Source organism: Thamnophis elegans, chromosome 11 (genome assembly GCF_009769535.1).
Source record: "Thamnophis elegans isolate rThaEle1 chromosome 11, rThaEle1.pri, whole genome shotgun sequence".
In the NCBI taxonomy this organism is placed as follows: domain Eukaryota; kingdom Metazoa; phylum Chordata; class Lepidosauria; order Squamata; family Colubridae; genus Thamnophis; species Thamnophis elegans.
This window is the reverse complement of record NC_045551.1, coordinates 7,833,883-7,860,375: the sequence shown is the minus strand read 5'-3', so window position 1 is coordinate 7,860,375 and position 26,493 is coordinate 7,833,883. Positions and strand designations below refer to the sequence as shown.

General features: G+C 44.0%; 1 protein-coding gene across 1 annotated transcript in view; it reads right to left on the bottom strand.

Moving 5' to 3' along the window:
* The window catches only part of LOC116514953 (ADAMTS-like protein 2), a 55,149-nt gene that overhangs the window by 7,495 nt on the left and 21,161 nt on the right, over window positions 1-26,493 (bottom strand). The window contains 14 exon segments of the mRNA XM_032226799.1: window positions 4,333-4,503; window positions 6,532-6,687; window positions 7,698-7,911; window positions 9,560-9,686; window positions 14,848-14,954; window positions 17,397-17,715; window positions 17,718-17,819; window positions 19,560-19,669; window positions 19,671-19,966; window positions 20,795-20,862; window positions 20,865-20,969; window positions 22,319-22,399; window positions 26,148-26,187; window positions 26,189-26,272. Of these exon segments, the coding sequence (XP_032082690.1) occupies window positions 4,333-4,503; window positions 6,532-6,687; window positions 7,698-7,911; window positions 9,560-9,686; window positions 14,848-14,954; window positions 17,397-17,715; window positions 17,718-17,819; window positions 19,560-19,669; window positions 19,671-19,966; window positions 20,795-20,862; window positions 20,865-20,969; window positions 22,319-22,399; window positions 26,148-26,187; window positions 26,189-26,272 (1,980 nt within the window).

The window sequence follows — 26,493 nt, the reverse complement described above, 5'->3', positions numbered from 1 at the left end:
CAACAGAAGCGCGCTGTGAACCTAAACCTAACGCTAATCCTAACGCTAACCCTAACCCTAAACGTAATGCTAACCCTAAACTTAACCCTAAACCTAACCCTAAACCTAAGCCTTACCTTAAATTGCCCTTAAATCGCCCTTCTGTCGACGTGCTTAGCAATAGCAATAGCAGCAATAGCAGTTAGACTTATATACCGCTTCATAGGGCTTTCAGCCCTCTCTAAGCGGTTTACAGAGTCAGCATATTGCCCCCAACAACAATCCGGGTCCTCATTTTACCCACCTCAGAAGGATGGAAGGCTGAGTCAACCTTGAGCCGGTGAGATTTGAACAGCCGAACTGCAGAACTGCAGTCAGCTGAAGTAGCCTGCAGGGCTGCATTTAACCACTGTGCCACCTCGGCTCTCCTTAACTTAAATCGCCCTTAAATCGCTCTTCTGTCGACGCACTGTTGTCGGTGCGTTGATGACGTCGCGGTTTTAGCGACGTGCTTTTGTCAGCACGCTTTTGATGGGTCACGGTGGCTTACTGAGTGTTCTTCTCTTCCCTGCTACTTTCTCAAATATAGCCACGTTCCCTTGTTTTATTAGATAGTGAGATAAGTAAAGCAAGATGTTCAGGAAAGATAATCTGCTCAATGGAAAGGGGTTTACAGTTTCTCTGGAAGACCTGAAAGCGGTTGAGATGGTTCTCTGCCATGAAGAAGAAGCAATGGGGGGAAAGCAATGCCTGGTCAAGGACAGACGTCTGATATGGCCATCACTGGACAGTTAATAAAACAACTTTAAAAAAAAAAAAACTAAAGCCAGAATGGGACTAACATGCTATAGGAATATCTAAAGACTTGGCAGATATGTCATAGCAAAATGAATAAATAATTTCAGGAAATGCAAATAGCAGATAAAGCTCTGAAAGCCAGCAATGTTTATGATATGCTACAAATAATACTCTTGAGACAGACAAGGCTCCAAAGAATATTTCTGAAATAAAGATTGAGTCGGCTGATTTACAGGATCGTGGCAGGAGAAATAATTTAAGGATTAAAGGAATGGCGGAGAAAAGCAGAAGAAACAAATTTGACTACTTATCTCTAAAATTAATTACCAGAACTTAATGGATAAAAATAATGAATGTCCTCATCCGGTTTGCTCTCCTAGGAACACACAGAAGAAAACCTAGAGACATCTTTTTTTTTAAGATTTGTGAACCCAAATATAAAAGATAAAATTATGAGGAAAAATAAATGGTCTGGAGAACGTTTTGCCCCCCAAGATATCAGTGTAGCTGCATTGCCGCAAGGAAAGGAATTAAAACCATTTAGAGAAAAAACTTGTGATGCAGAATATGGATAACTACAAATGGGATTCTTCTCTCAAATGGATTGTTTTTATATTACAAGGACATGGAAGTTATTTAAATTTGAACTGAGATGCAGAGCTTATCGACAAAGCTTTCCAAGAAGAGAGGAAGAAAGTCATCTACGGTTTGCCTTGGAACTGTGGAAAGCCGTGGCACGACAAAACCGCGCTCTACTAAAGCACACCTGATTAAACCGCGTCGCTGACGTCATCAGCAGGGCGACAACAGCGAGCGCGGAGAAAGAAGGGCGCTTTAAATAGCGCTTTGAAAGCAAGCCGATTCAAGTTAAGGTAAGGGTTAGGTTTAGGGTTAGGTTTAGGGTTAGGTTAAGGGTTAGGGTTAGGTTTAGGTTAAGGGTTAGGATTAGGTTTAGCGTTAGGTTAAGGGTTAGGTTTAGGGTTAGGTTTAGGATTAGGTTTAGGGGGGTTAGGTTTAGGTGTTAATTTTAGGCTTAGCGTTTACAGCGTGCTTTTTTCTCCGCGCTGTTGTCGCGCTGTGATGACGTCAGCTACGTGGTTTCATCGAGCGCCCTTTAGTCGAACGCGGTTTTGTGGTGGAACCGTGGAAAGCAGGTTGAACTGCAGATGGAAAATAAGAACGCTACACTGAGTTATGGAGCAACAGAATTTATATAGATTGTTTTCCTTTTTTAAAACGTTCAGGTTTAGAGTAAAGGGAAAAAGGAGAGAGTAAAATACAGAAGGGAAAACAACTATGTCAAATGCTAACATAGGTAAAACTTTAGTTAAGGAATTATTGTAATTAAAATTGGGAACTTATAGGCTGATGAAGGGAAGAAGGAATATCAGTAACACACACACACACACACTCCCCTTAGACTGTGTAGAGCAAACCCCGGGCCACACCCCATTCCCGGGTCTTGAGCTGTTCGAAACCATGCCACAGAAATGGCGGCCGGCCGAGTGCATTCCCACTTGTGTGAGAAGCAGAAGTGTGTGTGCCCCCCCTTTGTGCAAGTGGCAAATGTGTGTGCAATAGGGCTCCTGCCTGCCGTTCGTGCAGAACCAGAGGTGGGTTCCTACCAGTTCGCACCTATTCGGTAGAACCAGTTCGTCAAATCTACCGAACCGGTTAGAAGAGGTTCCACCAGTGGACCCGGAAAGCAGGGCACACCTACAGAAGAGGTTCCAAAAAGTTCCACTGCTACACACACACACACACAGACAGAGAGAGAGAGAGAGACAGACTGACACAGAGAGAGAGAGAAGGAGAAAGAAAGGAAGAAAGAAAGAAAGAAAGAAGAAAGAGTGAGAGAGATGAAAAAAAGAAAAAAGGGACAGAGAGACAAAATGAAGAAGAAAGAGAGAGAGAGAGAGAGAGAAAGAAAACACATGGCTGGCAAGCCTCCCCCACCAGGTCACATGGCCGGCAAGCCACTCCCACAAAGGAGGCCACGCCCACAGAGTAGGTTCCAAAAATTTTTGAAACCCACCACTGTGCAGAACCATCCTCTCTTACCCCCGCTGGGCTGCAAAGCCAGAAAGATTGGGGAATTCTGGTATAGAGGATTCTTTAAGGAAAACGGTAGATAATTTATAAACTGAGTTGTGAAGTTAGTAAAGCCTCTTTAATTGCCACATTAGAAAAGAAAAAAGACAAAATCACAATTAAAGTAATGAGATTTCAGACGCAGGAACCACAATTTTTATCAAACTTGGTTGACTTTTATAATTTACCCGAATAGCAATGAATTATAATCTGGTGTACTGCTTGTTTATGACAAATTTTCACATGTATGGTACCTGATATTTTATTTACACAGTAGTAGGGTTGTTTTTTTGTATTTTCTATATATTTTTTGTATATATGTATCTTGGAATTATGTTTAATGCAGATACCTGATATTGCAAAAGAAAAAAAAAATAAACTAATTTTCCTTAAAACAATATTTACCTCTTCAAGAAGCTAAAGGTTACATTTTTAATTGTCTTATTTATTTTTCATGTTTAGATGTTTGTTTTGCTCTGGAAAGGAAAAACTAAGCTAGGTAAAAGAAATGAAGAATAAACAGCAGTTCCAATGTAAAGGAGGTTTGTTTCTTCTAAGCTACCAGCAAATGGGTAGATTAATAAGAGAAAGAACACAGGGAGACAGAACTGATTTAAGCCAGCGAATGGTGAAAGGGAGAAGAATCATGATCTTTCTACAAACCCTTTGCATATGTTACTGGCTGTTGCTTTTATATGTCAGTGCTGATAGCTTAGAAACAGATAGATGGCTTAACGCTGAACGTCAATCTAGGAATAGCTCAAAGGGACCAGATAAGCACATGCGTTTTATAGCGTGACCCGACAAATGCGCGCCCGACAACAGCGCGCCGTCAAAACCGCGGCGATAAAACCACGGCGTCGACAGTGCGCCCAGAAAGGCGCGCCGACAAAAGAGTGCCGACAGAAGCGCGATTAGGGTTAAGGTAAGGGTTAGGGTAAGGGTTAGGTTTAGGGTTAGGGTTAAGTTCAGGGTTAGGTTAAGGGTTAGGTTTAGGGTTAGGTTTAGAGCACACTCCTGTCAGCGCGCTGTTGTCGGCGCGCTTCTGCGCTCATTCGTCGGCACGCTTTTGAACTCGCGGTTTTCTCGGCGTGGTTTCGTTGGCGCGCTTTTGTCGAGCGCGCATTTGTCGGTGAACCGTTTTATAGAGCTTCCTTATATCTCCCAATCGTTTTTTAGGAGTTTGCTACACTATTTCCCAGGCCATCTATGGTCAGGGAGCTGACACAACCCAAAATCTGCCCCCATCAACTCCCAGCTAATGGAAAAAGGAGAACCCGCTATTTGAATCCCTGCTTTGAAACTGCATGATGGAAGTACAGATGACAGCAAAACTCCGAAGAGCTTCTAAATTAGCCAGTGGACACTCTCACTAACACATTTTTCTATTTGATTTTGGATTGGCAGCAATAACTTCAAGAGTCTTCCTTAAGAACGGAGAGGTGTGATCAGCTGCAAACTCACATGGTCCCATTCTTGCTCGACCCAATGGGCAGGGCAGTTCTTATCTCCGCAGGGGTAGATTGCCAGGGGTTTAGTGTTGGGATTGCACTGGGACTCCGAGATCAACTTCCCTTCCACGTTGCGACAGGTGACCAAGCGATTCATCCGTCCCTCACCACACAAACCTGAGCACTAGAAGAAATAATGAGACTTTTCAAGGTAACTGGATTTAGTAGTAGCCTTTAATCTAGATCAGGGGTGTTGCAGCCTCGTAAGCCCTCACACTTACGAATGACAGCTTGGCAGCAGCCAGGCGCGTCTTAGCCAATCAGATGCGCCTGCCGGTTGCCGGGCTGTCATACGCGAGGCTATTGGTTAAACCGTTTGACAGCCGGGTATAAAAGGCTGTCAAACATCGGAGACTTGCCGGTCTACTTACTGTTGCTGTTGTTACATGTTCTTGCTTGAATAAATGGTTACAGTTACCTCAGACGCTTCCGTTTCTTCCTACTGCCGATCTAACAAGGGGTAGTCAGCCTTTTTATACCTACCGCCCACTTTTGTATCTCTGTTAGTAGTAAAATTTTCTAACCGCCCACCGGTTCCACAGTAATGGTGATTTTATGAAAACCTAATGAAAATGTTTTTAAATAACGCGAAGACATTTTTTTAAAAAGTCGATTAAATTTTTAAAAAAGGAAAGTGCTTCAGTATCGGACAAAACCCCTACCACCCACCATGAAAGCTGGAACGCCCACTAGTGGGCGGTAGGGACCAGGTTATAGCAATAGTAATAGCAATAGTAGTTAGACTTATATACCGCTTCATAGGGCTTTCAGCCCTCTCTAAGCGGTTTACAGAGTCAGCATATTGCCCCCAACAACAATCCAGGTCCTCATTTTACCCACCTCGGAAGGATGGAAGGCTGAGTCAACCGTGAGCCGGTGAGATTTGAACAGCCGAACTGCAGAACTGCAGTCAGCTGAAGTAGCCTGCAGTGCTGCATTTAACCACTGCGCCACCTCGGCTCTTTTTGACTACCACTGATCTAGATGGACAAATATAAGACATAACCTCTAAGACTTTTGGCATGTTTTAGGACTGAAATTCTGGGCAAATACATTAGACATGCAGAAGGGGTCTTCGCAGAAGTCTTCACTTACTTTTGAAAGGATGCCTCTAACCTCATGGTTTCTACTACAATTTCAGAAAACACACAGGAACGCTCTATTCTAGACTAGTATAAGTATCAATCAGATCAAGAAAACTGGTTCCACGGGATGACCAGAATGAATTGAGATAGGCTACGATAACACACTCTTGCAATTTTGATTATATTTCTCCTTCCTTCTCTCTTTTACCCTAGTGGCTGGGGGATTCTGGGAGTTGAAGTCCACAGGACTTAAAGTCGCCAAGGTTGAGAAACACTGCACTAGTGAGACAGGAAGGAGTCTTCTGAAGTCTTTTCTTAATACTATCTTCCTTCCCAGACCTGGGCATTTTCTGAATATTTTCTTAAAGGCCATCTTTGTGCCTCTGTTGCAGCAGATTGAGGTTTGTAATCTACTTACGAAAGACCAGGACTTGAGACCACGAAGGTGAGAGAAACAGGTTTATTGGATGCATCGAGTTCAGCGTTTTCACACACCAAAATCTGAACTGCCTGGGCTCTGCCCAGGATCCTACTTTTATGCCGTGTTCCACACTGTGCATTCTCAAGGCGTTTCCATACATGCGACAAGCATGACATTTCGAAAAGGGGAAGTTCATTTGGAATGTTACAGAGAAGTACATAGGAGAAATACAAAAAAGAGAAGTTCCTATAATGTCTTAAGCTGTCAGCAGTTTTTACCTCTGTTCTATCTCTCACCCACGCCTGGCTTCCTGTGCCCCTCCTTTACAGGGTCTTGCCACACTGTTCAGCCCTATTTTTAATACTTATGAGGAAGTTGGAGAGAAAGTTCACCCCAGCTAAAAGTCAACTTTGGAACTCCAGGGCACTAGAATGAAAAGCCAAGCTAATATGGATTTATAAGGTCCATTCTATTAAGACCACCTAACCTGACCAGCCACTGGTGGGTTTACCTTACCCCCCTCCTGCATCACCTCTTTAAAATTAATTAGAATATTTCCCCTATCCAACCCTTCCATGAAGACTCTAGTTAAACACACACAGACACACAGACACACAGACACCCCCACACACCAGTCTTAACTCACCGGTCCCCAGTCAGAAGCAGCCCACTGCCTGTCACAGGGAGGACCTAAACACTCCTTCTCATTGATGGGCTTCGTAGATTGATTGCAGAGTTTGGGCTCGACTGAACAGCGCACTTCCCTTCTCATTGTCCCTTGACTGCCACACCGAGCAGAACACTGTGAAGAAGTGGGAACCAGAAGATATAACCCTAAAATTACATTATTGCCAAATGTACCCATCACTTTTTTTTTCCTGGCCTGCTACACTCACATATTATGACTATTACTCAACTAATGAATGGTAACAATTCATTGCTGCTGCCAATTACCTCCCAAAGACCCATTAGATCGCACAGGGTCGGCCTCCTCCGGGTTCCATCCACCAGCCAATGCCATCTGGCTACGACCCAGGGGAGGGCCTTCTCTGTTGCAGCTCCGGCCCTTTGGAACGAACTCCTCGCGGAGATTCGGACCCTCACCTCTCTCCTGGCTTTCCGAAAAGCCGTTAAGACCTGGCTGTGTCGGCAGGCCTGGGGTTGATGAGCTCCCTTCCCCTCTCGACAGGTGTGGTTGTTGGTCATTTTAATATGTTTATTTTGTACTTGTATGTTTCCCCTTCCCGTTTAAGTTGTTCGCCACCCTGAGTCCCTTTAGGGACTCAGGGCGGCATATAAATAAAATAAATAAAGGCGGCATATAAATAAAATAAAACTTCAAACTTCATGGGTCAGTTTATACATGCCTTCCTGACAAAGATAGAAAGACCGTTGGCTTAACTGAACGGTCGTTCTCTGGGCGCTGCGGGAGAGTCCACGCATGGGTTAACACAGTCTATCTGCCCTAGGACTGAGTATCTTTTTTTATTTGACCACGCCTCCCCTTTGCCTCTAATACCTCAGTTTAAAAACTCAGTCCGCCCGATTGGACGTGAAATTGAATGCACGCTTGACTGTTTCCCTAAGCCCATGTTGAAAATCAGGGATAAGCATCTTCATGTTCTCAATAGGTTTTGGACATCAACTGCCATCAACTTTTGTCAACATTACTAAAGGCAAAGGATTGGAAGAGTTCAAAACATCCGGAAAGCACTATCTTAGATTTGTGCAAGTTCTTTGGTGTGTGTGTGTGAGAGATGGGGGGGGGGAGGGAGAGGGAGAGAGAGAGAAATCTACCCAAGAACAACATACCTCAGACCATTCTGATAACTCCCACTGTGGCCCACAAACTTTGTTCTTGCATGATTTCCGTTCCATAGGCCTGGTTAACCCAGCTGATTCACACATGTCATCATAGACCGAACTATCAAAACCTGGAGCCAGCATCTTCCAACAGCGCACGATTCGGTACTGATAACCTTCCCCACAAGTTCTTGAACACTCACTCCACTGGCTGGTCTCCCACCTCCAAGAGAAAGAAAAAGCAGTTTAGGCATAGTTTAATGCAAAGGGAAAAATAAACAATAAAACTGGATAAGGATCTATGCCAGTGATAGTCAACCTTTTTCTACCTACCGCCCACTAATGGATCTTTCTTGATGGAAAAATTTCCTTACCACCCACCAGTTTTTGCACAAGTGCGGAATATTTTTTTACAAAGAAGGGTGTTTTAAAAAAAAGAAATGTACGTACATTTATCTTTTTATTTCTACTTTATGCATGTTTACAATGTTTTTAACTTTATAAAGTTTTTCTTGACGGAAAAATTTCCTTACCGCCCATCAGTTTTTGCGCACGTGCGGAATATTTTTTTACAAAGAAGGGTGTTTTAAAAAAAAAAGAAATGTACGTACATTTATCTTTTTATTTCTATTTTATGCATGTTTACAATGTTTTTAACTTTATAAAGTTTAATTAGAAAACAATAAAGTAAATTGAAATTAGCTTTACTAGTGATTAATGAGATCTTTGAGGCTGATGCTGCGAGACGAAATATTTGATATCTGGTTCGATTTTCGTAAGGAACACTGCATTAAGTGCCAATTTTTATTAAGTGTCACCATCAAAAAAATTCCTTTTCCTTCCTTCCTTCTTCTTTACCTTTCTTATAGTATTTCACTATATCAAGGATCTCTTTTTCCCTTTTTTATTTTCTCCTTCTTCCTTTACTTATTTCTTTCTTTTATTTTATAAGATAACAAAATTTAATTTAGGGGGCCACACTAAACACTGCTTACTCTCCTCCTTTATTTTATCCCCTTTTCTCTATTTTTCTTCCTTTTGTTAATTTTTTTTATCTTTTCCTTTTTATCTCCTTTTTTTACCTTCCTTAGGGCAATGTACAAAAGTAAGGCTGAACTAGTTAGCCCACTTATTATTATTAGCCAACAATTCTCTCCTACCTATAACTTTTCTTTCTCCTATTTTGCAACTGCTCTGTTCGGCTTCTCCCTGTCCCTGCTATCCCCTCCTCCCCCTCCCCTTCCCACGTGTTTGCTTCTCCTATTTTGCAACTGCGCACATTGGTTTATTGATGTGTGCGCTCACGCCTGGCCACTCGCTCAAAAGGAGGTTTTAACCTCCGAAGTCCCTACCGCCCACCTGGAATCCCAAAATGCCCACTAGGGGGCGGTAGGGAGCAGGTTGACAACCCATGATCTATACCAGTGTTTCTCAACCTTGGCAACTTGAAGATGTCCGGACTTCAACTCCCAGAATTCCCCAGCCAGCGAATGCTGGCTGGGGAATTCTGGGAGTTGAAGTCCGGACATCTTCAAGTTGCCAAGGTTGAGAAACACTGATCTATACAAACTCCTAAATCAAAGATCCTTCCATAAAGATTTATTATAGTTGCCTATTTATTTTTCTCCTTGTAGGAGCAATTCTGTCTCCTCCGTAAGGAACTTTCCCCTCAAAACTCAAAACCTTTAAAACTTCCGTAGCAATTTTTCATACATTTGCATTTGCGCAAGAAACAAAAGGGACGGGGGAAAAAAAGTTTCACATTATCTTCTGCCGGCTTAAGTGATAAGGTTTAATTTCAGCATCCCAACTGCACCACACATCACACAGGTTCCAGAATGCCTTCGCAAGAGCTGGCTCTTTCCACTCACCTAGGCTGGCACTCTCGGCCTGCACAGAATTCATGGGTGGGTTCAGGACGAGTCAATGCATCACAGTAGGTTTCTTCCACTTCCACTCCGTCGTAGCGTACGCACATAGCATAGGAGGTGCTGATCCCTGGTTGCAAAGCAAAGTTGAATCCTCATTAGCTGCCCCTGCAGGATTAAGTCCTCCACTAACAACTATGGTCCAAAGTAGCAACAAGTGACTGTTTATCCCCCAGACCTTCGGTCTCGTGAAAAGAGAGAAAGTTGGGGTTTCCTCAGAAGGGAGAAAGACAATCTCTCCCTGCACTGTGAAAAAGCACATCCTTTTTCTCCCACTTGAGAGACCGCCTACTGCCAATTACCTCCACTCGACCTATTAGATCCCATCGATTAGGCCTCCTCCGAGTCCCATCTGCCGGTCAATGTCAACTGGCAACTACGCGGAGGAGAGCCTTCTCGGTGGCTGCTCCGACCCTATGGAACGATCTCCCCGTGGAGATTCGTACCCTCACCACCCTCCAGACCTTCCGCACAGCCCTCAAAACCTGGCTATCCCGTCAGGCCTGGGGCTAAAGACTGTAACCCGCCCGAATGGTATGAATGTTGTGTTTTAATGATGTATTGTCTTACATGTTAAATGTTTGTTTTCCCCCCTCCCTTTTCGAGTTGTAAGCCGCCCTGAGTCCCCCCAGGGAAAAGGGCGGCATATAAATAAACTTCAAACAAACAAACAAACAAACAAACAAACAAAGAGATGAATGGACAGAAAGAATAACCTTGAGGAACAGTAGGAAGAGCCTTTATTAAGACAATGGTGAGATAAAAAGAAACCAGAGCTGGGCCAGAACTGTAATCTGAGGAAGCATATAAGAAAACACCCTCCCTAGTGTTCTCTCTCTCTCTCTCTCTCTTTCTCTCTCTCTTTCTCTCTCCCTCCCTCCCTCCCTCCCTCTCACACACACACACCAATGGTGGGATTCAGCCAGTTCGCACCTATTCAGGAGAACCAGTTGGTAACTTTCTAAGCAGTTTGGAGAACCAGTTGTTGGAAGAAATCTCCTTTTGTTTTTCCCCCACTTTACGGGGCTAATCCTGTAAGGAAGGCAGGAAGGAAACATTCTGGTGTTGTTTCTAGCCTAATCTTTATTGCCCTGCTTTCAGAAACTGCCTCTCCGGTTAACCCTTATTACCACTGTAACAACTAAGGCGAAGCGCCCATCGACCTGAGTGACATTGAGTTGGCCACACCTACCCAGTCACAAGACTACCAAGCCACGCCTACCCAGCTGGTGTTTAAGGCAGAGGACCGGTTGTTAAATTATTTGAATCCCACCACTGACACACACACACACATATATAAAGGGGGGGGGGGGGGAGAAAATCACATCATGTTCACAGCCAGAAGCGCCTTGTGGAAACAAATCACTTCATGCAGACTTAATAAAAATTCATGCAGGAAAAAGAGATTAAATTAATAAGAACAATATTAATCCTAATTAAACCCATCTGCATTAGAGTTCCTGAGTTGTTGGAGACTACATTGAAAAGCTCAACAACAACACAAAAGCAGCTAAGACAATAGGGTCGAACAGGAGACCAAGAGTTCTAGTCCAGAAGTTCGCACCTATTCGGTAGAACCGGTTCATCAAATCTACCGAACCGGTTAGAAGAGGTTCCACCAGTGGACCCGGAAAGCAGGCCACACCTACAGAAGAGGTTCCAAACTTTTTAAAAACCCACCACTGGTCCTTGGATATGATTATTCTGCACTATCATGCTCATATTTATAAAACTCAGTGCCTCTGTGAAAGGAAGGATGACTACTGCGTTTGGTGGTGCAATCAGAATATGCGTGTGTTGAAGTTGTTTAACGCAAACCAAAGATGCCTTTTGAAAAACAAGTTTACATCATATTCTTATGCATGCCAGTGCTGTGTGTGAGGTAATTTAAGGTGGTTCTGACAAGTGTCGTCGGCATCTTCATATCCGGTCACATGGGCGGCAAGCCACTTCCATCCGGTCACATGGGCGGCAAGCCAGATTTTTTTTTTTTTTTTTTACAGATTTTATTGACATTTGTAGGCCGCCCTTTTCCCTGAGGGGACTCAGGGCGGCTCACATAAAATCAGGGAAGGGGAAATGCAGACAATAACAAAGACACATATAATAAAACAGTAACCAACATGCATTCATCATTCGGGAGGGGCAACTATCTTCATCCCCAGGCCTGACGGGCGAGCCAGTTCTTCAAGGCTGTGCGGAAGGCCTGGACGGTGGTGAGGGTATGAATCTCCACGGGGAGTTCGTTCCAAAGGGTCGGGGCGACTACTGAGAAGGCCCTCCTCCTTGTAGTTGCCAGCCGACACTGGCTGGCCGATGGAATACGGAGGAGGCCCAATCTGTGTGATCTTATTGGTCGCAGGGAGGTGATTGGCAGAAGGCGGTCTCTCAAGTATCCAGATCCACTACCATGTAGGGCTTTATGGGTGATTAACAGCACCTTGAAGCGCATCCGGAAATCGACAGGTAGCCAGCGCAGCTCGCGGAGGATAGGTGTTATGTGGGTGAACCGAGGTGCACCCACAATCGCTCGCGCGGCTGCGTTCTGTACCAGCTGAAGACGCCGGATGCTCTTCAAGGGCAGCCCCATGTAGAGCACATTGCAGTATTCCAGCCTAGAGGTCACGAGGGCCCGAGTGACTGTTGTGAGTGCCTCCCGATTCAGGTAGGGTCGCAACTGGCGCACCAGGCGAACCTGGGCGAATGCCCCCCTAGCCACAGTCGTCAAATGGTGGTCGAACGATAGCTGTGGATCTAGGAGGACTCCCAAGTTGCGGACCCTCTCTGAGGGGTATAGAGTTTGACCCCCAGCCTGAGAGATGGAATATTGGTGGAATCCCTGGGAGGGAAACACAACAGCCACTCGGTCTTTTCTGGGTGAGCACAAGCTTGTTAGCCCTCATCCAGTCCATAACCGCCTCCAGGCCCCGGTTCATCACGTCTGCCGCTTCATTGAGTTGGCACGGGGCGGACAGATACAGTTGAGTATCGTCCGCATATTGATGGTACATGATGGTTTCATGTAGATGTTGAATAGTAGGGGGGATAAGACCGAACCCTGAGGCACCCCATATGTTAGGGGCCTAGGGGACGATCTCTGCCCCCCCCCACTAACACCGACTGCGACCTGTCTGAGAGGTAGGAAGAGAACCACCGCAGCACGGTGCCTCCCACTCCCACCCCTCGCAGTCGTCGCAGAAGGATACCATGGTCGATGGTATCGAAAGCCGCTGAGAGGTCAAGGAGAACCAGGATGGAGGGAAATCCTCCATCTCTGGCTCTCCAGAGATCATCAGTCAATGCGACCAAAGCGGTTTCTGTGCTGTAACCAGGTCTGAAGCCTGACTGGAAGGGGTCGAGATAGTTTGCTTCCTCCAAGGACCGCTGGAGCTGAAAGGCCACCCCCTTCTCAACAACCTTCCCAAGGAAGGGAAGGTTGGAGACTGGACGATAGTTATTAAGGACAGCTGGATCCCAAAGATGGCTTCTTTAGGAGGGGTCTCACCACCGCCGCTTTCAGTGCGGCGGGGGAAGTTCCCCTCCCGAAGAGAGGCGGTCACGACCGCCTGGATCCAGCCTCGTGTCACCTCACTGCTGCTGGTAACCAGCCATGAGGGACACGGGTCCAGTACGCAGGTGGAGGCACTCACAGCCCTCATGGCCTTGTCCACATCCCCGGGGGTAACATCCTGAAACTCAACCCAGAGATGTTCCATCTGATCCTCTTGTGCCTCGGCTGGAACTGCAGGGGTGGAGTCCAAGTCCGACCGAAACCGAGCAATTTTGTCCGCTAAGAATTGGGCATAATCCTCAGCTCTGCCCTGCAAGGGTTCCCCCGCCTCCCTTTTATTTAATAGGGAGCGGGTTATCTTAAACAGGGCGGCTGGGCGGGACTCAGCGGACGCAACCAAGGTGGCTATGTGGGATCTTTTCGCTGCCCTAAGTGCTCTGGTGTATTCCTTGGTGCAGGTGGTTACCATTGCTCGGTTCGATTCGGACTTATTGGACCTCCATCGGTGCTCTAGGCATCTCCTCCGGCGCTTCATCTCCCGGAGTTCCTCGGTAAACCAAGGGGGTCTCCGGGATCCGCCGCCTCGGAGGGGCCGTAGTGGCGCAATCCGGTCGAGGGCCTCTGATGCTGCCGAATGCCAGGCAGCAGCCAAAGTCTCTACCGGATTGTGGGCGAAGAATCAGGAATGACCCCAAGTTCCGTCTGGAACCTTAATGGTTCCATGAGTCGCCTGGGGCGGAACCACCTGGTCGGTTCCTCCTCCCTACAGTGGGGGTTTGGTCTCTGGAAGTCGAGCCTCAGTAGGCAATGGTCTGACCACGACAGGGGTATGATGTCGTTACCCCTCAGACCAAGATCACAAATCCACTGCTCCGAGAGGAATACGAGGTCGAGCATGTGGACCCGCCGAATGGGTTGGGCCCCGAATTACTTGGGTCAAGCCCATGGCTGTCATGGAAGCCATGAACTCCTGCGCCCCATCAGAGTTTTCACCGAGCGAAGGCAAATTGAAGTCCCCCAGGACCATCAACCTAGGGAACTCAATTGCCAGCTCGGCTACCGACTCGAGGAGCGAGGAGAGGGCTGCTGCAACGTTGTTGGGAGGCAGGTACGTTAACAGCAAACCCACTTGACCCTTGAGGTCCAACTTTATCAGCAGAGACTCACACCCGACAAGCTCCGGAGCCACTCCCACAAAGGAGGCCACACCACAGAGTAGGTTCGAACAGTTTTTGAAACCCACCACTGTTCTAGTCCCACCTTAGCCAGGAAATCCAGCTGGGAGACCTTCGGCCGGTCACCCTCTCTCTCAGCCAAGTTACCCCACAGGGGAAAATAGGAGGAGGAAGGTGCACTGGATATGTTCACTTTCTTGAGTTGTTTGCAAAAGAATAAGGGCAAGATACAAAACAAGCAAACAAATAACACAACTCTATTGTGTATATGCATGGAGTTTACAACTGCTCACAAGTTTCGCCTGATGTAATTATAAAGTAACATCAAGGGAAGGTGTTTTTTTGTAATATCGAAGGAAGTAAAGAATACATTCAGATGCAGAACAAACACAACAAACAGAATTTAATACACTACACCCTGTTTTTCCATTTCTGAAGAAGTTCTCATGCGGGCCCTTCTCTATGCTAAAACTGGCCACGAAACAGAATCCTTTGCAAGACTCAAAACTGCCCATACTAGTATCAAAAATGACATGTTATTTCACCTGATGTGCACGTAGAGCTGCAAGGAGCATAGGCTGATACCTTCCAGCGATACATGTCAGCCAAGCTGATGTCTTCACGGCCAAGAGGACTCAGTTCAAAGTCATTGCTGCAGGGGGAAAACACGTCAGTTTAAGTTTTGGGATGGAAATATATACTACAGGAAGGGAAATATGCTGTCCTTCCCTGGTTTCCACAGAGGCTGAACGGAATCCCTAGATAGCAATATATTATTTCTCCACAGTTTGCTTATCTACAATCTGTCACAATTGTAGGGATTGTAGAGAATTTAATCATCTAAGAGCAATGTTCTTCAAGTAAAGGGCACACTAGGCTGCATCAAAAAATATTTAGTTTAAATACTAACAGAGTCTTCCCAGTAGAGGAGACTTCCCATTGTGTCTCTATGAGATTTAGATTTAGATTTATTTTATTTGTATGCCGCTCTTCTCGGGAGGGACTCAGGGCGGCGAACAAACTCAAAGGGGGAAAGGGAACATAGAACACAATACAAGTAATTAAAATAGCCAAGAATCACATAGCCACACAGGTCGAGAGGGGAGGGGAACTCATCAACCCCAGGCCTGCCGGCACAGCCAGGTTTTGACGGCTTTCCGGAAGGCCTGGAGAGAGGTGAGGGTCCGAATCTCTGCGGGGAGTTCATTCCAAAGGGCCGGAGCTGCCACACAGAAGGCCCTCCCCCGGGTGGTAGCCAGATGTCATTGGCTGGTGGACGGAACCCGGAGGAGGCCGACCCTGTGTGATCTAATGGGTCTTTGGGAGGTAATTGGAAGCAGGCAGTCTCTCAAGTATGTTCCAATCAGCCTCCGCTAAGGCTATGTATTAGCGCTATGTCTTTGATCCAAACTAAATGGATCAGCACATCATCGCTGATGCAATTATCCAACGATAGAGAAGTCTACCTTTTCCATCTAACTGCACCTCTTCCAATCAGAGTAGTGGACAATGCTGATATTCACGTACATAAAACAATCCAATCTACTAACTGAATAGTCACGTTGTTCTGACCCCCCCCCCCTCCTCCGTCCAGGAACGAAAGCCGAAACCAACGTAAATGAGAAGTTTTCTTTTAATCAGTCAAGACTCTCGTTGGCTGCAAGCCACATAAACAAAGAGATAAGCACTCTGGCAGCAAGTCCTACAAAACTTGGCAGCCATGCAAACAAACTCTGGCAGCCTGCCAAGTTTGTTTCTTGTTAGTCCTTAACGCTGAGTAGACCTGCGCCTGCGTGCATCCTGATACAACTCCCAAATGCTTTCATGAACATTCCCTTTGATTCCAATGCTCTGCCGCCACTGGTGGCCAACCAGTCTCTCCTCGCCCTGCTCGGAGTCGACACCCTGTCCAGGGTCCTCCACCTCCTCCGAGGCCGACTCATAAGCCCGCTCGCTGTCGGAGTCTGGCGGCAGTTCTAACGGCTCCTGCCGGGCCACAACACACATAACATAAAACAATCCAATCTACTAACTGAATTGAATCGAGAAAGGAGATTCCCTCAGATTTTCCAAGGATAGATAATCATTGCTTTAGGCCATTTAAAACTAGAGTCGTTTGACAAACCACGTGTTAATTATTTTAATACTGAATTTACATAAAATTTACATTTTCTCCAAAATAATTTATTTTAAAAAGGGACTGTCATCTTAGATATGCTGGGAAAATTATGATGAAAGCACCTGAGAGGGTTTTCTTTTTCCCCCTAAAGCTAAAAAAGTATGCAGTGCATCTTAATCCTGGGGCTGAGGGAAGACTGGATTTAGTTTGCTCTCCTTCCTACTGCAATGCGCTCTATATGGGGCAGCCCTTGAAGAGCATTCGGAGACTTCAGCTCGTCCAGAATGCAGCCGCGCGAGCGATTGTGGGTGCACCTCGGTACACCCACGTTACACCTATCCTCCGCGAGCTGCACTGGTTACCGATTAGTCTCGGATACGCTTCAAGGTGCTAGTCGTCACTTATAAAGCCCTTCATGGTATTGGACCTGGGTACTTGAGAGATCGCCTGCTGCCAATCACCTCCCAAAGACCCATTAGATCACACAAAGCAGGCCTCCTCCGGGTCCCGTTTACCAGCCAACGTCATCTGGCTACTACCCGGGGGAGGGCCTTCTCTGTGGCGGCTCTTGCCCTTTGGAACGAACTTCCCGCAGAGATTCGGACCCTCACCTCTCTCCAGGCCTTCCGAAAGCCGTTAAAACCTGGCTGTGTCGGCAGGCCTGGGGTCGATGAGTTCCCTTCCCCTCTCGAATCGTGCGGCTGTTGGTTTGTTTTTAAATGCCCTATACTTTGTAGTTTTGTGTTTTTTCCCTTCCCCTCCTTGGGTTGTGCGCCGCCCTGAGTCCCGCGCGGAATAGGGCGGCATATAAATAAAATGAAACTCAAACTCAAACTCAAATGGAGAATTTGAAAGGAAGCCAAACCTGCTCCGTTGCCAAGGTTCCTCCTGAATACCTTCTTTTCACATTACATCACTTTTTTTCCTTAAAACACTCAACCCTTTTCTTCCAAATCATTTTTTTTTCTCTCTCACCTTTCAGCACCTGGACCTTGAAGAGGCTGTGACAACTGCTCATTCCCGAAGCTGATTGGAAGCCTGGAGCTGGATGTAGGGTTGGAAGAAATTGCCATGACGGTGTCATTTGTTGCTTCATTTATTGCAAACGGGTTGACATTCACTTTGTCTGGAAAGTTCTTTCTTGCGGGTTGCCTGGGAAGTCCTTCTGGCCATTTGATAGTTGTGTGACTCCACAACCCGACCGTTGAATTCTTTCTCCCAACCTTGGCTGCCATGTGATGCAATGCCCTACAAAAAGCGGCTTTTTGTGGATCCCGGAGACACAATGATCTGAGAGATGCTGTCTGGATGGGCCAATCTTATTGGCTTCATGGAGTTCAAATCTTGCTGCACCATGTGGTGTGGCTGTGCTGATCATAATATTATTGAGTCTGAGGGCTTAAGAAGAATGAAAATGAACCAAGAGGCCCACAAAATTCAGTTTAGTTTTCTACAATTAAAATTATTTCCAGGTCTTTCGTGACTACACAGAAAAATTGCAAACTTTCATTTAAATAAGCTAACATACTTTCAAAAAAGTTTCAGAGATAATCTGTCTCATTCATGAAATTTAATTTGGAATATGCTATCTGAATGTACAACTTGTATGTGTTGCTTTTTTTTTGACAAAAGGACTTTGATTCTTAGGCAACCATAGAACCTCTTTGTTATTCAATAAATCAGCTGCAACTTTTCATTCAGATATATGTGGAAATCTGCTAAAAGATAGACTGCTTTAGTGAAGAGGAAAGATACTATACTTTGACGAGGTCCAAAGTTAATATTATGAGGTTTTATTATTCAGATTTGGGTAATATTGTTATAAATTGCAGTGTGTGTGTGTAGAAAAATAGAGAAATACTAAATAAATGTTGATTTAGGTCAGTATTCAATATATTTTGATATTCACTATAACATTGATTTAGATCAGTGGTAGTCAACCTTTTTCTACCTACCGCCCACTAATGGATCTTTCCTGATGGAAAAATTTCCTTACTGCCCACCAGTTTTTGCGCACGTGCGGAATATTTTTTAGAAAGGAGGGTATTTTTTTTAAAAAAGAAATGTACGTACATTTATCTTTTAATTTCTACTTTATGCATGTTTATAATGTTTTTAACTTTATACAGCTTAATTAGAAAACAATAAAGTAAATTGAAATTAGCTTTACTAGTGATTAATGAGATCTTTGAGGCTGATGCCGCGAGACTAAATATTGATATCTGGTTCGATTTTCGTAAGGAACACTGCATTAGGTGCCAATTTTTATTAAGTGTCACCTTCAAAAAAATTCCTTTTCCTGCCTTCTTCTTCTGAAGCTGAACTGAGATCATGATGAAAACTAAATTTGAGTATTAAATTTTTGAAATGTCAGTATTCCACATAAACATGTTTGTTTTTTTGCCAGTAACTATCAAAAAGAATCTTACCCTTCAGTTTCCCATCGCCAAATACGAACCTTGAATATGGAAAGTACAAAGGGTTTCACAATTAACACAATGTACATCAGAGGTGGGTTCCTACCAGTTCACACCTATTCGGTAGAACCGGTTCGTCAAATCTACCGAACCGGTTAGAAGAGGTTCCACCAGTGGACCCGGAAAGCAGGCCACACCTACAGAAGAGGTTCCAAACATTTTTGAAACCCACCACTGGTCCTTGGATTTGATTATTTTACACTATCATGCTCATGTTTATAAAACTCAGGGCCTCTGTGAAAGGTAAGGATGACTGCTGCGTTTGTGGTGCAATCAGAACATTGCGTGTGTTGAAGTTGTTTTAACGCAAACCAAAGATGCCTTTTAAAAAACAAGTTTACATCATATTCTTCTGCATGCCAGTGCTGTGTGTGAGGTAATTTAAGGTGGTTCTGACAAGTGTCGTCGGCATCTTCATATCCGGTCACATGGCGGCAAGCCACTCCCATCCGGTCACATGGGCTGCAAGCCACTCCACAAAGGAGGCCACACCCACAGAGTAGGTTCGAAGAATTTTTGAAACCCACCCATGATGTCCATGTACAGTGCAAACAACACTTTTGTTTATGTGGAGCACTTGAAACACACATCTCACCAACCACTTCCCATCAACCTTGTACTGTAGATGACTGAGTAAATAAACTTATGAAAGGATACTGACCCAGATCTGCTTCTTTGTTAGCTGTCACTTCTTCGTCTTCACTTGTTTCACTTGTATGATAAAGTTGTTGGAATTGAAAGCTGAGATCTTCCTCCTGTGCCTCATGTTCCAGCCCCATTCTTTGCCTTGGGAGTGGAGTTACTTAGGAAGAAGTTCTGGCTGTTGAAGGACAGGCCCCCAGGTTCTTCTTCTGCGTCATCTGTCATCTCTGTGACAGACGTCCAAGAAGCATTGAAATCTTGGGAAATGGATGAAACTGCATCTTGGTAATTTTGGCTAGGCTCTGGTAAGTGAAGATAGAGAGGCATCTTGATGGACGGCGGAACTGTCTGAACAGCTGGTGACAATGCTCTAGGCACAGTGTAGTCATAAGTTACATGTGGCATTCTTCCATTGAAATTGTAGTACTTTTAACAAAAAGAAGAAGAAAAAAAGAACCAACCTTACTCTCACTTCAAAATTTCACAAGATTCTACTCTAGTCCAAAGAACTCTGAGAAAGACTCTTCACACAGCAACTGTATACAGTAATCAGATGTGGCAGCGTGCAAACTAATTGCAAGTCTAAATTATCATTCAAAATGTTGTTGTGAGTCTTGAACATTTCCCACAAGGTTTGGAACAACAATTTCTAGTAAAATAAGATTTAAACAACCAAAGGTATTTCAAGTTTGAAACATTTTGCACATCTGCTCAGAAGGTCTCATAGCCCCCTGTTGTGGCCCAGCAGGTTGCCGTTGGAGATGCCACCAGACTCCGACGGCAAGGGGCCTCTGAGTCGGCTCTGGAGGATGTGGAGGACCCTGGACAGGGTTCCGACTCCGAGCAGGGCCGCAGAAAGGCTGGTTGGCCACCAGGAGGCACCTGAGCCTTGGACCAATGGGGAGGAGACAAGGGGAGAGTGAGCCAAAGGCCAGTCGTGAGTTGTTCCTGGACGCACGCCATCGAAGAGCTACTAGGCGTCAGGAACAATTATGCAATTACAGGAGGTGATTGCACTCAGCTGGTGGTCATTAGGCTCCTCTCCAGACTATAAAAAGGCTACTTGTGCACACGCCCCTCTTTGCAGAAGTCAACACAGAATCGAATGTCGCAGAACTTTGTATGAGATTTAGCCTGTCTGAAGTTCATTCATTTTTGAAATGTTTAATGAACTTGCATTTTAGATTAGATATCTGGTTCTATTTAACTGCCAGATGGTTGCAAAATATAGTAAGAAATAGTTGCCTTATTTACCATGACGTTGAGAGATTGATTAGTGGGCCCTTGTGCAATAATGTATTCCAGACCATCCGAATGTAGATGGAAGGACGGCGGTATTTGAACACGGTGCCAGCCACTCTAAAATTCTGTGGATTGTCAATAGCAGAGTTTCCATTGAAGAAAAAATGCCCCCAATCATCAGCCAGAGCTACCAGGAAAACAGAAATGAAATGAGAATGAAACATCTATTGTGCACATATTAATTTAGATATAGCAATAGCAATAGCAGTTTGACTTGTATACCGCTTCATAGGCCTTTCAGTCCTCTCTAGCGGTTTACAGAGTCAGCATATTGCCCCCAACAACAATCCGGGTCCTCATTTTACCCACCTTGGAAGGATGGAAGGTGAGTCAACCCTGAGCCGGTGAGATTTGAACAGCCGAACTGCAGAACTGCAGTCAGCTGAAGTAGCCTGCAGTGCTGCATTTAACCACTGCGCCACCTCGGCTCTTGCCTATATGCATAGCTGGAAACCAAGTGACTCAATCCATCCTTTTTTTTAAAAAAAAAAGTTTTTATTTTTAAACAAACATAGACAGACAAACATATAACATAAAAACATCTTCCATTACGTACAGGTGTGTCGATTGGTTACAAGATTTTGTGCAATCCTTTCCACAATCATCACTTAAACTTTATATAAAGTCACCTGTTATCAATCATCTATATTTATATGCCTTATTGTATATTACTTGTTCTCTAATTCATATGTCAACTTACTCATTTCAGCACATTCCATTATTCATATCATCAATCTAATATATATGTATGCAATTATTATAATTATTAAACATTCATTGAATATAACTATTGTTACATCCTTTTTATGTGAAGCATGCTAAATTTAGAATAGATTTATTTTATGGCATTTCATTACATCATCCTTAAATCATCCAATGGTATTACATCTTTATATTCTCACAGTTTATATAAAATTTCATATTATCATTCTAGTGTATATAAGTGCATTATTATCATTGTTAATCATTTATTGGACTATAACTATTATTACTTTGTGTTATACATAATACTCAAAATTTAACTAAGTTTGACTTAATTTTTATTGTAACATTTCATTTCATCATCCTGTATCCTTCCAGTAGTAGCCATCCGATATCTCTTGCCATTTGTAAAATCTGTATTCTATTTATTTTCTTGATAAATCTCATGTGGACTTCTCTTGGCAATTTGTTGTTCATTGCATATCTTTTAAGAACTCGAGTGGCCTGCAGTACTGCACCCTAACCACTGCACCATCTCGGCTCATTATTAATTATCATTATTATTACATACATTAAATAAGTATCATTATTATTATCATTATCATCATCATTATTACATACATTAAATAAGTAAATAAATAAAATATGAAGACCCCTAAGCATACTCTTTTTTGACCTGTTAGATAACTTGGCACTAGAACAACATTGCTATTTCATTGCTTGCTCATATTTTATATAGGTTAATCAGTGTAATATTGGTAATAGATTGCTTACCCAGGATATTCTCTGTCTTCCTTCGTTCAATAATGAGTATATCTGTAGCACCAGCAGGAATATTGGTGATAAATATGTATCCTGGGAATGGGAAATATAGAAAAGTCAGAACAATTAAAATCAGATGAACAGATCTTTTTTTCCTGTAAAGCAGCTCTGTTCTTTCTGTTTTGCCATAGTAGCTAACTCACTGAAAATGTGGAGAATTTCTGGGCCACTCCATGCATTACTCTCGGTAGAGAGTTACAGATAATCTCTTCAATTTATCAGCAGATGTACTGGGAATGAGATTCTCTGCATTCTTATACTGCCTGGCCTTTGGGGAATTAGAGTTTTAATGTGTCTGGAGGTCATCAGGTCTCCTTATGATAAACAGGCTTGTTTCCTTCAAAACATTTTATATAGCTAAAAAATATACAGTGTGTAAGAGTTTTTAGTTAGGCCAAGTCTCAATTCTTTTTTTAAAAAAAAAACAGGGCGATGTTGTTATCATTATGTTCGTGCTATTACAAAAAATCTCCTCTCTGTAGCTGGAGAATTTATCAGAAGGTAAACTGAACCCTTGCAGCTCCCACGTGTTGATGGAGGTTGCAAACCTCCCTCTACACCAGACCGACACATCCCTCAATGGCGGAGGTAAGGAACGATGGCTCCTTTATGACTTGTGGACTTCAACTCCCAGAACTCCTGAACCAGCAGAATTCCTGAGCCAGAATTCTGGAAGTTGAAGTCCACAAGTCAAAAAATGCTGCTCCCTTCCTCTGCTCGGTGTGAATGCCTGATGACAATCCACATTAGCATGCGTTCTCTCCTTCAAGAAATCCTACTAATTATAGTTCAGGGAGAGCTCAATCCACAAAACCTCCAAGGACTGGCCCAAAACATAGAACTATATGAATGAAGGCAGTGGTGGGTTTCAAAAAATTCGAAATACTCTGTGGGTGTGGCTCCTTTGTGGGAGTGGCTTGCCGGCATGTGACCTGGTGGGAGTGGATTGCCGGCCAATGTGGTTTTCTCTCTGTCTCTCTCTGTCTCCTCTCTCTTCTTTCCTTCCTTTTGTCTCTCTGTCCCCTTTCCTTTTTTTCTTTATCTCTCACTTTTTCTTTACTTTTTTCTTTCTTTCTTTCTTTCTTTCTTTATTTCTTTCTTCCTTTCTTTCTCGTTCTGTGTGTGTCTGTGTGTGTCTGTGTGTGTGTGTCTGTGTGTGTGTGTGTGTCAGTGGTGGGTTTCAAAATTTTTGGAACCTCTTCTGTAGTGTGGCCTGCTTTCCGGGTCCACTGGTGGAACCTCTTCTAACCGGTTCGGTAGATTTGACGAACGGTTCTACCGATAGGTGCGAACTGGTAGGAACCCACCTCTGGAGTGAAGGACAACTAGCTTGCCTCTCCATTTACAGTAACCAAATGGATCGATAGTTGCATTTTCTTTCATCCCTGGAATCAGAACACATGCTAAAGACAGCTCTGTTCTTCCAATTATATGACAGCCTGAAGATCAGGAATTGAACAGCCATTGCTACCTTTCCACAGGTGTAGCAGTCATTAAGGCTGCTTTGAAGAACAGAGCCAAGCCTGATCAGTCAAGGCAGAACATGATCTAAATCAAAGCCATTGGGAGCACAATAATGATGTAACAAAACACTGTGGGTATTTGTGGGCTGATATAATAGTGAGGGGCTTTCTGTGCATTTAATTCGCAATTTAATGAGTTATATGCGCCCACTCCCGAAGGACTCCGGGCGGCTTACAAATACGAAATGAAATAAAATAACACATAGGGGGAAAGAACAAAAACAGTTTAAAAAAACACAACATACATTTGGCTTATCTGGGGGTTTGGACCTGATTAATATAGACAAATTAGATAAAAGTTTTTATTTCTTTGAATCAAAATGTGCCCAATCCCCATCCAGTATTTTGACAATGTTGGGGGGGAACCAGAGCTTTTGAAGCTGTTATTTGAGTCAGCCAAGAGCACCACCTGCCCTCTTCCTTCACCAAAGGAAAGAACTATTTATTTATTAAATTTATATGCTACACATCTTATTCTGAAAAGCAGCTCTTTTCAGCTCTCTAAAATAACTGCGGCAAGGTTATCAAGTATCTGTGATTCTGCATGTGGAATATTTGTGCAGAGCCTGATATCTCCTGCGAAATATATAGATTCTCCAATTTCACATTTTTTTTTTCCATTTTTCTTTCTTCTCAGAAAGAAAACACATAGAGGAACTGCAACAATTCTGTACAGCTTCAAATGTATGCAGTGCTTCCTTATCCATCTTCCTGGCACTCTGTTTATCTTCTTCAATTCATTCTGTCTTATAGGCTATTTCATAATCCCTCAGTTCAACCACCAGTAATTCACTGCTTGCTTTTAAAAACGCAGAATAAAGATTTTATTGAACATGAACAATATAATCTTAATTAATTTAAGAATAGATCTGGACTTCCTCAATTGAAATATTTATAACATGGAGAGTTTCCTAAGAAGTGTTGAGCCACAGCTCCTGTAACTTCATTATTATGGCTAATGACAATGAAACGGCAGCAATTGTGTTCAGCAATATTTAGAAAGTTATTTATCTGAACTGTTCCCCGTTACAAAATGACATTAGCTATTCTTCATGGAGGAAAATAACCTCAACAAGGGTCACTGAACTTTTCTCTGTCTATTCCATAGGCCTGTGATAGGTTTAGGCGCAGTATGAAAGAATAAATATGCAATGGAATTCAACAGTGCCATATCATGTGGCTATGGCAATGTACTGCATATTATCATTCTGCTCTAAAAAGATGCCACATTAAGTATCATACTCCATAATAAAGGCATCAGATGGGGTCGATATCCTCCAGAAGTTTTTGGTATTAAGCAATACTATATATTTTTAGTTTTTTCTTTCTTTTTCTTGCTTTAGCCTCAGACTAAATTTATTCACTTACTTACTAGATTTTCATCCTGCCTTTATTGTTATGGCCCAGCAGGAGCCGTTGGAGCCGCCACCAGACTCCGACAGCGAGGGGCCCTCTGAGTCGGCTCTGGAGGAGGTGGAGGACCCTGGACAGGGATCCGACTCCGAGAAGGGGCCAGAGAGTCTGGTTGGCCACCAGGAGGCACCTGAGCCTTGGACCAGTGGGGAGGAGACAAGGGAGAGTGAGTTGGAGGCCAGTAGTGAGTTGTTCCTGGATGCACGCCATCGAAGAGCTACTAGGCATCAGGAACAATTACGCAATTACAGGAGGTGATTGTGCTCAGCTGGTGGTCATTAGGCTCCTCTCCAGACTATAAAAAGCTACTTGTGCACACGACCCTCTTGGGATTGAATGCAGGATTGAATGTCGGAGGACAGTACTGTGAGCTTGGCAGGGCTGGATTGCTGCCAAGCCTTATCTGTGTTTATTGCTGCCTGAGTTTGTCTGAGTTGCTGCCGAGGTCCTTATCTGTTTGTTATGCTTGGCTTTCAACCACCGAGGTTTTGGTGTCTTGCTATTAAAGGACATTCCAGTTAAGCTTGTCTTGGCATTCGTTACTGGATGGAGGAGGGGGTCAGAACACTTTGTTATGTTTATAAACAATGTAAATGTATCTAATATTCCTTTCTCCTCCTATTTTTTCCCACAACAACCCTGTGAGGTGGGTTTGGACTGAGAGTGACTGTCCCAAAGTTACCCAATCAGTTTTCATGCCTAAGGCAGGACTAGAACTCACCCTTTCCTGGATCCTAAGCAAGTACCTTCACCACTAGACCAAACTGACTCAGTTGTCTAACCAGTAAGTAAGAGGGTCGCAAAAGCATAATACAAAATAGCTCAGTGCTGTTAGCAAAGTGTACCTAACTGTGAGATCCCCTTTCGGAAACTGCCTGAGACTCGGGTAGCAAGTGCTTCCATCTCCTCCACATACCCGGCATCGATCCATCACCTGGGAAGAGTAGAGGCTGCCATCACACCCTATTGGCTAGGAAGAAAAGGAAGGGCCAGTTTGAAATCTTACTTACGGGTCAAGCTCTTTGTCCCCCGCCCTCCTCAACCGATGCAAATAGCTCTATTTCTTACCCCTTATTTTTTTAAAGCTTGATTCTTTCTCTGCTCCGTCTCCCTTGCTCAAATTTAGATTCTCACCATTAACATTTTGGAGTGCGGTTTCAGCCCAACGCAACGCTCCATAGCTCTTCTCCT